Source organism: Phyllostomus discolor, chromosome 4 (assembly GCF_004126475.2).
Source record: "Phyllostomus discolor isolate MPI-MPIP mPhyDis1 chromosome 4, mPhyDis1.pri.v3, whole genome shotgun sequence".
Lineage (NCBI taxonomy): Eukaryota > Metazoa > Chordata > Mammalia > Chiroptera > Phyllostomidae > Phyllostomus > Phyllostomus discolor.
Window position 1 is genome coordinate 160029701 of NC_040906.2, and position 12336 is coordinate 160042036.

General features: G+C 37.0%; 1 protein-coding gene across 2 annotated transcripts in view; it reads right to left on the reverse strand.

Moving 5' to 3' along the window:
* Positions 1 to 12336, reverse strand: part of ASCC3 (activating signal cointegrator 1 complex subunit 3) — a 310528-nt gene that overhangs the window by 21065 nt on the left and 277127 nt on the right. For both annotated transcript variants that reach the window (XM_028508379.2, XM_036024518.1), the window contains exon 37: positions 9096 to 9320. In XM_028508379.2, coding sequence (XP_028364180.1) covers positions 9096 to 9320 — 225 coding nt within the window. The remainder of the gene's footprint in view (positions 1 to 9095; positions 9321 to 12336) is intronic.

The window sequence follows — 12336 nt, forward strand, 5'->3', positions numbered from 1 at the left end:
GGTTAACTCATGGTCCATCTAGCTTAATATAAAGTCCTTAAGAAGAATCCTGAGCAGTTGATACAATAAAAGGAAACAGCATAACAAATGGATACTGTAGAGTGATGAAGCAGTTACAACTATAATCATATTAACAAGCCCTCTTAGAAATTGGTTAAAGTAATTATAGACAGATTGTTGAAAAGGGAACTAGAGTAATTAAAGGGAGGTGATTTGGTACACATTTAAAGGAGGGGTTAATTAAAAAATTCTTAGTTTAAAAAAAGAGTGGAAATTCTTGTGAAGTTCTCACATTTTAAAAGAAATTCTGACTAGACCACAAGTACAGTTTTAAAATCCCCCTTTATAGGACAAGGGAACCTTTATCCTATTTGGCTTAGTATTGTATTTAAGTGGTTTTTCATTTAAATAAAGATGATTTCAATGTAAAGACTTATGACACTTTCTAGAAAACATCTGAGGTATTAGGACAGGATTTAAAGTCCTGATCTCCATTTGGTTTCTGTATGGACTGCCTCCACAAATCACCTTTAAGTCATTCAACTTCTCCAAACACCAACTTCTTTGTTCTTTGATTAAAAAAACAGTGCAAGGCAGAGAGCTACTCAAAACACCAAATACTCATCATCAGTTCTAGCTTTGCCATCAAATTTGGAAAATTTAGACAAGTCATTTTAATTTTTGATACTTATTTGTAATTATTTTTCCATAAAAGCTAACACAAAGTTTTGCTTTGGTATATCCAGCACAGAAGTTATGTCACATCACTTACTACATTTTAAAAATATATTTTAGAGTTAATGTGATCCAAAAGAGAATCTCAAAGGTGAATGGCAAGAATAATGAATTCCATAATTGTTCAATTTATAAATTAGAATATATTAAGATTTAAAAATTGAGGTATGTACAGAAATTTTACTTTTATTTTTTGTGGGTGGGATAGAAAAATATTTAAAAGAACCATGAGAAAAATACCTTAAACCAAAAAAATAGAGACAAATGACCTTGATCCCTAACTTCAAATGTACGAGAAGAGAAAGCAGGCCACACTGTGTACGCTCGCTGACTTTAGGCCAGAGTGAATTACCACTACGATGGCCACGTCTTTCCTTTGTGAAAGATTACTTAGGGTTCGGCTGGTCAAAACCACAGAGTTCTCATGATCTATCTAGATCATCGCTCATGTGAAAGGTATATTTCTAGAAAATAAAGGGAGTAAGAAGAACTTTAGAGTTAAAAGACTATGAAAAAGCAAGGAAATAAAAGAACTAGTATGAATGAAGATACTCAGATAGATCTAGTTCTTTGAATCCTCAAATTTTTGTTTACTTTAAAAACACTAACACTAATTGACCTACTCTTGTAAGGTGTTGTTTTGACTCAGACAGCAGGGGTCAAATGGTCTGCCTAAGGCCTTATACTAAGATAGGAGCCGAGTTGAACTTATAGCAAAAGCTGGTGGCACTGAGTCCCATACACAGAATATAGGCCATGCTAATGTCCTGTGAGGGCAGTAGTATAATCTTCAAAAAGCCAGCAGAGCTGCAGCTTGGAAAACGGCTTGAACTAATGCTTTCTAAGGCCAACAATACCCATGCATCAAATGTGAATAGGATACTATCATTAAAATGGTCAATCAGTCATGAAAAAGTTTATGCACTCTTAATTTTCTCCCCAAATTTTCCAATGGCAAATTCTTTCCTCTTCCTGGTTTGCTTACTTTTATCACAATCTTTCAAAACACTACAGAAATAAGAGATTTAGGATATGAAGCTGGTTGCCATCTCTGAACAACCAAATTTCTTTCTAGATGGCTTTTGGAAAGTCAGGTCAACATTTAAGATGTTCATAACTAATGCTTAATTTATAATAAATGAAAATTGCACGTACAATGTCTGATAAAAGGGAACTAATTAAATAAACTATAACCATCATGTGAAGGCATATAGTACAGCCAATTATACTTAAGAAGAATATTTAATGTTATGAATTATTAAGTTAAAGAAAGTTATAAAATAACATGATAAAAATTTGTAAAAGAAACAAGTAAAAGGGCAAGTATGTATGTTTGTAAATACACAAAATAAAAGAGCCTGAAAGCTTGTTAAAGGCAAAAAAGAACTATAACAATTACTGTACTGTAGTCAATAAATTTGTTTTTTGCAGGAGTCAGGGTTAGTAATTCTAAAATTATACCAGGAGTATGCAAGAAATAAGTAAATGTGCTTGGATTAATGAGAGCCAAGTTTCTCTCAGGTGGAGGAGTCATACATTTAAAAGGGGAGAAGGCTAAAATGAAGCCTTTGGTATTGGCTTAGAATTGGAGGTATCAGAATGAATTCATGGCTTATGAATACAAATGTTTCTCACCACCCCCACCCCATGTAATCACACATACACTCATCAATAGAAAGACAAATAGATATAGATGTCTGGGCATACACAATTCTATTTCACAGTCTTGCTCACTGACTGGGTCTAGAGGCAAAGACACTCATGTAGAAATGGAGTCACCAAGTGCTCAGCTTTTAGTTTCTAAAGTCATTCCAAGAAACCAAGGCTCTTTAGAAGAATGGCTGACTCCAGGGCTGGGGCAGGGGAAAAGTACAAGATGCCAAAAGGCAAGGTGGTGTTCACAAAATGATGTGGCATGTAAGGAATACAGAACCCAGTGTGAGAAGCCCCGGTGGTTCACTTTGAGAGAATATAAGTAGCAAAACAAATAATGACAGTAATGAGTTTTACCCAATGGAATAAAACAAACACTTGTGAATCTATACTTACATAAATAAATAAGTGCATAAAGTAAATAAATAAAGGAGAAGGGAAAGTTCTTACAGTAAATTCTGAAAATGTTGAAAATAGAAAATCATGATAATAATTACTTTACACAAATATCATCAATGTAGAAAACTATAAGAAACAAGATATTTGCATAATCTCAAATGTCTAAGTATCTTCCACAAAAGCAATTAATTACAAAAGGATAAGAGTAACTTTATGGGAGAAAAGCCTAGCAGATGCCACCTCAAGTGTAAAAGTAAAAGTAAACATCACCAGTAATGAGACATCCGTGCAGCAAGCTTCCTGATGATACACCGAGAGGGAGAAACATCACCTCTGTGGTGTTCTTGCCAATAATATACAACTCCAATGTGCCTATGAGGAGGCATTAGGTAAACCCGAATGAAAGGACAATTCTATGAAATAACTGGCCAGTACTCTTCAAAAGTACCAAGGTCATGAAAGTCAAGGATACGTGATAACTAAATACAGAGGACTGGATTCTGGTCTAGAAGAAGGGCATTAGTGAAATAAAATTCAAACTAATAAAATTTGAATGAGGTCTACAGATTAGTTATTAGGCCTAGGTTACTACTGAGTCTAGATGTTAACATCAGAGGAAGCTGGTAAAGAATATATTGAAATTTTGTTCTATCTTTACAAACTTAATACAAACACATACAAAACAAATTTATATATCTAAAATTATTTCAAAATAAAAAATTAAGAAACATTTTTAATCAAGAATTTAAACATTCATTAACAAAAAGAACAGAAACTCATATTCATGGGGGTGAAGATATAATTACTACAAATGACTAATTTTAATATGTTGTTTTTCCAAATTTTCTATAATGAATTACTCTTGTAATTAAAGAAAAAATTATTTCTCTTTAGATGTTCTTTAAAAGTATCAAAAAATATTCAAGAAATGTAAATATTATCCAAAGATACTGTATATAAAATATCTAATAGAGGCTAAAAGCACCTGACTGAATCCCTTTCCTTATAGCAAATTTAGAAATAGAATCCTTTAGAAATTGCTAATTTCTATTATTATATACCCTTTGAATCATTACAAACTGTGTGTTAAAAAAGAAAGTATTAGACTGGCAAGCTGATTAAAAAACTTTTATACTTCTAGTCAAGATGGCAGTGTAGGTAGACCACATCAAAACTACAATTAAAATATAGATCAACCATCACTCAAAACTGTCAGAAGCTGAGTTGAACAGAAGTCTGACTACTACAGAATTAAAGAAACTACATCCATCCAGACTGGTAGGAGGGGTGCAGACATGGAATGGGCTGGTCCTTTACCCATGTGTGGTGGATAAAAATTCAGGAGGGATATCTCGGGAATAAGGAGTCTGAGCCCCACACTAGGTCCCCCAGCCCAGGCTTCTAGTGACAGGAAGGTAAGTCCGTCCCCACAACTTTGCAAAAACCAGCAGAGATTGAATCGGTGGAAGAAACTACTGAAGCCCCAAGCAGTTCCTCTTAAAGAACCCACACATGGACTCACCTGCTCAGACTCACTCCATTTGAGCTCCAGCACTGGGGTAGTAGCTTGAAAAACAGTGGCATCCAGGGAGAAACTGAAGTGCCTGGCATCAAGGCCAGCAGAGGCCACTGTCCTTTTTCTAAACTCTCCCCAATAGAGTTGGCAAGCTGGTGCCGTGTCTGAGATTCCATCAACTTGGCTAACACTGTTTGACCCGCCTTGGAGATCCCCAGAGATTCTGTCCCCTGAAATTTACGGATCCATCCTAGCTGCTTTTCCAAATGAATAGTTGGTCTTTGATCATGCTTCACAACTTCCTAAATCCTCTCAAACAAGCAATAACTGGCCTCAGTGAGCCCTAGGCCCAGCATTAGCAGCAGTCAGCCTAGATTCACAGCTTGGCTTCGCCTGGGAATCTCCAAGTCCAGCACAAGTAGCAGCCATCTCCAATTGTTTTATAGCACAGGCCCCAGGAAAACCACAGGTGGAGGCTGACCTTAGCCTGCACCACTCCAGAAGCCCCAGGGCCAGCACACCCACTGGATAGCTATGGACCACAGTGGGGCACAACCACCTTGCCCCTGCACAGCTAATCTTCCACGGAGGTTGGCAGATAGTGGCCAGAGCCAACAGCAACCAAGGTTCAACTGCAAGGGGAGGGTGTATTCAGCCTACATGAAAAGTGCACCTCTAGTACCCAGCTTGGGTGATAGGGGAGGCTGTGCCACTGGACACTATAGGACACCTACTACATTAGGCCACACTACCACGACACAGAGTCAAAGCAACTCTACCTAATACATAGAAACAAACACAGTTAGGCTGCCAAAATGAGGAGACAAAAAAACATGGCCCAAATGAAAGAACAGAGCACACTCCAGAAAAAGCTAAATGAAATGGAGATAAGTAATCTATCAGATGCAGAGTCACTGGTTGTAAGGATGCTCAAGGAACTTAGTGAGGACCTCAACAGCATAAAAAAGATCCAGTCAGAAATGAAGGATGCACTAACTAAAACAAAGAAAAATTTATAGGGAAACAATAGTAGAGTGGATAAAGCTGAGAATCAAATTAATGACCTGGAACATAAGGAAGCAAAAAGCAACCAATCAGAACAACAAGAAGAGAAGAGAATCCAAAAAAACAAAAAAAGAATAGAATAAGCAGCCTCTGAGACAACTTCAGGAAGTCCAACATTTGCTTCATAGGGGGACCAGAAGGAGAGGAGAAAGAGGAAGAAACTAGAGTTCTATTTGAAAAAATAATGAAAGAAAACATCCCTAATTTGGCAAAGGAAATAGACATGCAAGTCCAGGAAGCACAGAGAGTCCCAAACATGATGGATGCAAACAGGCCCGCTCCAAGACACATCATAATTAAAATGGCACAGGTTGAAGATAAAGAGAGAATCTTAAAAGCAGCAAGAGAAAAGAAGTTAGTTACCTACAGGGGAGTTCCCATAAGACTGTCAGCTGATTTTTCAAAAAAGAAACTTTGTAAGCTAGCACAGATTGGCAAAAAATATTCAGTCATGAAAAGCAGAGACCTACAGCCAGGATTGCTACCTAGCAAAGTTATCATTTAGAATCCAAGGGCAGATAAAGGGCTTCCCAGACACAAAAAAACTAAAGGAGTTCATCATCACCAAATCACTATTATATGAAATGTTAAAGGGACTTACTGAAGAAAAAGAAGATAAAAACTATGAACAATAAAATGGCAAAAAATACATATGTATCAACAATTGAATCTAAAACACAAACTAAGCAAACAAGAACAGAGACAGAATCATGGATACAACAGAGAGTGTTCTGATGGTTGTCAGATGGGAGGGATACTGGGGGGGAATGGTGAGGGGGATTAATAAAAGTACAAAGAGGTGAGGGGATTAGAAGTACAAATAGGCAGTTTCAGAATGGCCATGGGGATGTAAAGTACAGGATAGGAAATGGAATGAAAGAACCTACGTGTGACCCATGGACATGAACAATGGTATGGGGATTGCCTGAGGGAATGGAGTGCTGGGTGGAGGGGTGCAAAGGGGGAAAATCAGGACAACTGTAATAGCATAATCAATAAAGTATAATTAAAAATAAAAAACTTTTATATACGATAAACATATGTACACCTATAAATATATGTGTATGTATAAAAATATAATCCCTCCTGTGACTTATCTCCAAACCTTCCTGACCCCTGGGTTCATTAACAGGTCAGTGTTTAAGGGGGGAGGGGAGGGAAACACTTACAGGAAATAAAAATGAGTATCCCAGGCTGCAGAGAAAATGTTGGGAACTTTAACCCCTGTTTATAAAGTGTGACTAACAAAGAGTGGCAAATCATCTTCCTAGAGAGGTAAACCATGTGTTGGTTACAAAAAGAGTGTCAAAAAAATTTATGTGTTTATTATAGCCTTACTTCCCTTCTAATTCCCACTAAGTTTGTGCTTAAGTTCTTTTAGGAAACATCCCCATTTATTTACATGATAAAATTAAGGTTTTTTTCTGATAATAAAATAAAATTTGTTAGAAGTTCATTTTAAAACACTCAAACATTTTAAAGAAGCATAAAGAAGAAATTAAAAATCATCCCACATCCTGCTACACAGAGATGGCCACTGTTAATCTTTTGGTGAACACTATTCTGGATTTTCTGTCTAGGTACATGTTCACATATAATGTGGATATTCTACACAGATGGAGAATTCATAAATAATAGAATTGTATTATTCTGCAGTGTTCTATAACCTGAAGGATACTTAGGTTATTTTCAAGTCTTTAATTTTGAAACAATTCCATAATGTATATCGGTGTACACAAATCCTCACAGACTCACCATTTTACTTCTAAAAACACCTTAGGTCTTTTGAAAATTTAAAAAATTGTACTTATTACAGAAATGTCCAAAAACATATAATGTAGAAAAGTCAAAATCTTGTAGCAATTAGCTATGCTCCCCTACCCAGCTACTCTCACAGTCTGCTAGTAAATGGCAGCTCCAGCCTTCCAGCTGCTCTCGAGAAAAGCTTTGGAATCCTCAATTTGAATCCTGGGAGTTTACAATCCTCCAATTGAATCCTCAATTGGAATCCTCAATTGAGGAACCAATCATCTTTGGTTCCTCAATTTCTGCTCAAAATCCTGTCCAATCCATTAGCAGAATCTGTTAGTTCTCTTAAATATAAATATATATGTATATATATGTGTGTGTATATATATATGATCTAAACAATTCTTACCAATCTCACTCACACTGAGGTGGGTCTGGCCACCATCATTTCTTGCCTAGCCTTAAAGCATTCAGGTTATAAAGGTCACTGATACTGTTCAGACACCACATTGCAATTAACCTTTAAAAAACAAGACATATTGATCAAAATATCATTGACATTTTGATCAAATCAATGACATGCCAAGGTTTCATACAGTATCAAAGAAGAATTTCCAAAATTATCTGAAAAGGCTATAAAAATACTTTTCTCTTTTTAAACTACACCTTTGTGAGGCTGGATTTTCTGTGTGTACTTCAACTAAAACACATTGTAACAGACATCACAAAAGGTGAAGTATGAATCTACTTGACTTCTATTAAGTTACATATTAAAAATACTTGCAAAAGCAGAAAAACAATGCTACACTTTTCATTAATTTTTGCTCTTTCAGAATATAGTTATTTTTTATGAAAAATCATGTTATATTAACATATAACAGGGTTATTATTGCATTTTTAAATGAAGTAATAAATACTTGAGAATTTCTGTTTTAATGAGTATGGTAACTATGCATTGATAAATCCAACATGACCACTGGTGGACCACTGCTCTGGCAGCTTCCCTCTCGTTCAGAGTATAATCTAAATCCTTACTATGGTTTACAAACTCCCTACATGACCTCATCCCATTTGCTCTATGATCTCCACTCTTACCCCTCTCAGATCTTTCTTTCTTTCTTTCTTTTTTTTTTAAGATTTTATTTATTTACTTTTAGGGAGGGAAGGGAGGGAGGGAGAGAGAGAGAGAGAGAGAGAGAGAGAGAGAGAGAGAGAGAGAGAAACATCAATGTGCGGTTGCTGGGGATTATGGCCTGCAACCCAGGAATGTACCCTGGCTGGGAATTGAACCTGGGACACTTCAGATCTCATTTCTAACCACCGCTTTCCACCTTTTCTCTTACAATGGCCTCCTTGATTTTCCTTAAATATACCAAGTAAGTTCCTAAATGACAGTCTTGGCACTAGCTTTTCTTAGTGTTTAGAATACATTCTCCAGATAACCCTGGGACTCATCCCCTTCCTTTAATTGTTTCTTAAATGTGACTTTATACATAAGATAGTCCCTGAATACCACATTACAAAACAGTAAAAATCAGCACCTTCCATCTTTCTCTATATTTTCTTAATTATATGTTATATCTTATTATTATTTTTTTAAAATAGCAGTTCCAACTCCCTAACTTATATTTTTAATTGTCAGTCTTCTTCATCTTGACTGAAAACCCATGACAGCAGATACTCCTGTTAGTCGCTGCTGTAAGCTCAGTGCCTAGAAAAGTACCTGGTGATTAGATTACCTCCAGAAAAATTCTGATCGAATGAATGGCTGAAATTGTCATCTTATTGCATTTATATTTGCTTTTCTTTTGAAAATTTTTGTTCATCAGGTTTTCTTAAAGCATTCTTAAGCATTTTCTATAGCATTCTTAAAAATGCAATAATAAAAATATTTAAATGAAAGTATATTTTATTCTATAACAGGGGAAAAAAAAGAAGGGACAGGAGAAAATGTAGGTATTAGAAATGATGTTCATACCTGACATACTCGGAGAGCTTGGTCCAAGACTGTCTTGGTGTCAGTGTCGTAATCTGGGCAGGGCAGCATGGCTCGGCTGAGATGCGCCTGTAGCAGGAGATGGGCTTTGGTGTGAGGGCTGTCGAACGAATGAGGATTGGATTCCAAGGGAAGACACTTTGCCAGTTCACTATTCATATGATCTTCATTGTGTCTTACTGGCAAATCTGTGTATTCTTCGGCATCCTAAAAAAAGAAAACAACATATATGTGTATATTATTAATGTACTGGGTCAAAATTATAATAATATACTTCTTAGCTTTAACTACTGACATTTAAAACATGGTCTAGAAAAAACATAGACAACCTTATCCCTTAAAGTTTTGCTTTGTTCAATACTATTATTAATATGTGAGGAAAAGCAAGTAACATATAATATATCTGAAATTCATGAGCACTCTTCTTATTTATGCAGTCAACAAACATAATAGAGATCCCACTAGACATCAAATATCATGCCTGACACTGAGCCCACAGCAGTGAATCAGAAACTGAGAGCACATCAAAGACAGAAAGTTCTACAAAGTGTAATGAGTGCTATGACACGTCAGTACAGAGTGCTGAAGGGACGCTCGGTTTGGGGACTTAGTAGTTTAGAGGGCCAGGGAAAGCATCTTGGACAGAGTAATGTTTAAGCAGAGATCCAGAGACGAGTGGAAGAAATGAGGCAGGGCTGGGGCAACGCGGAGGAGGACAGGAGTGGTGAGGCAAGAAAAGAGTGAGGATTAGGGTCATTAACTTAAAATTTATTGTAATACATTAGACTTAAATAAAATTGTTCAAAATTCATGTTTCCAGTTCCACATGTAAGGAGCTTGGACGCTATCACTCCATTCTAACAAGTAAAAACCTAAAAAGTCTGAAAAATCAACAACTCTCCTTGGATCCATATAGGGGGTGAACACAGGACAAACTGCTGTCTCCAAGACGGGAAACGCAGGCAAGTTCAGGGAGTCAACCGCTAAGAGGAGCAGAGAGTCTCCGACAGGAACTGCCAGGGAACCAGTGCCAGGCTGGGGAAACCTGAGCTACAGTTGATGAACTGTGGGAGGCTCTGTGTGGACAACCCTGAGAGCTACAAAGTCCATGGGGACCAGTCACAGGGCACTCCCAGGAAACTGAAATTTACCTTCAGGAGTTTGACCAGATTCCCACTGTAGATATCAAAGTGAAATCCCCATGGGCTTTTCTAGTTGGTGGGGGGCGGGGATCCACCATTTTGAAATAAGTCAGAGCACCCCATTCTTCTCAACAAGGAAACAAACAAAGAATCCCAAACAAAAACAAACTCCCTGCCCTCAAATACTATTTCTGGTCCACAGTGCACTAAATCTGCAGATGTGAAACCCAGGGAGATGGAAGATTGATTGTGTATTTATTGAAAACGACCCACATATAAGTGACCCATGCAGTTCAAACCAGTATTGTTCAAGAGTCCACTGTTCATCAGTAATCACTTTGAATATCAATGATCTAAATAAACTGATTAAAAGACAGAGGCTGTCAGAGTGAATCAAAAAATGTGACCCAATTATATTTTGTCCACAAGAAAACCACCTTAAATATAAAGACATATACAGATTAAAATAAATGGAAGGAGAAAATATACCATACTAACACTAATCAAATAAAACAAGAGTAGTTACATAAATTTCAGGCAGAGCAAATTTAAAAGGAAAGAAAATGATCATAAAGAAGGTAATTACATAATAAAAAAGGGGTCAATTCTCTAAGATATAACAGTTCTAACTGTGTATGTGCCTAACAATCAAATATCAAACTAGGCGAGTGCAGTGAGTGAATACAGGATTGGTTTAGTATTTGAAAATCAATTCCTATAATTCACTTTATTAATAAACTTAAAAAGCATATACAATCATCTGAAATGATGCAGAAAAAAAATCTGACAAAATCTAACATCCACCCTCCAAAACTCTCAGCAAACTAGGAAGAGAAGGGTACTTTCTCAACCTGCAGGTTTTCTTTGAGAAATCCACAACTAATGTCATATTTCAGTAAGAGACCGAAAGCTTTCCCCTTAGGATCAGGGACATGACAGGGATGTATTTCTCCCCTCCCCTCCCCTCCCCTCCCCCCCCTTCCTCTCTTCTCCTCTGCCTCCCCTGCCCTCCCCTTTCTTTCCTTTCCTTCCCTTTCCTTTCAAAAAATATTTTATTTATTTATTTTTAGAGAGAAGGGGGAGGGAGGAAGAAAGAAAGGGAGAGAAACATCCATGTGTGGTTGTGTCTTGCATGTCCCCTACTGGGGATCTGGCCGGCAACCCAGGCATATGCCCTGACTGGGAATTGAACTAGTGACCCTTTGGTTTGCAGGCTGGCACTCAATCCACTCAGCCATACCAGCAAGGGCAAGACAAGGATTTCTGTTCTCAGTACTTCAATTAAACATCGTACCAGGGGTTCTACCCAATGCAATCAGGCAAGAAAAAGAATTAACAAACATCCAGACTGAAAGGGAAGAAGTAAAACTGTCTTTATTTGTAGATGATATATTCATCAATATAGAAACCCAATGAAATGTATAAAATAATCTACCAGAATAAGTGAGTTAAGCAAGTTTCAGGATATAAGATTAGCAGACAAAATCAACTGTATTTCTGAATATTAGCAACCAAAAACCAGAATTAAAAAAATTTATAATGGCATAAAATATATTAAGTACTTAGAAACAAATCTGACAAAAACATGTAAGACCTGTACACTGAAAACTACAAAACATTGCCAATAATTAAAGAAAAAAATTAAAAAAAATTAAAGAAGACCTAACTAAAGAGAGATATATACCTTAATTCTCTCAAAATTGATCTGCAGATATAATACAGTCTCAGTCACAGCAGATGTTTTATCCTTTGGCTGACTGACAATTTGATGTTTTGAAGGACTCCAGTGTGTGCACGTGCAGGAGTGGGGTAGTGGTAAGGAGAGACCCACACCAACAAGCAAGTCTGAGACACAGCGAGGTGTCCTACCATTCAACTCAATTTTGATGCTGTCTACCTAGAGATAGCATCAGATATCCCACAAATCAAGGGTTCAGTTCTACAAGACTGACTCTCCTCTCCACTTCAGATGCCAGTTGCAAGCCCAGGTTATCACCTGTGTTTCTGACTGACTGGCTACAGATTGGAGCTTCCAACACCACTTCACTTGGGTTGCATTAATTTGCTTGAGTGGTTCACAG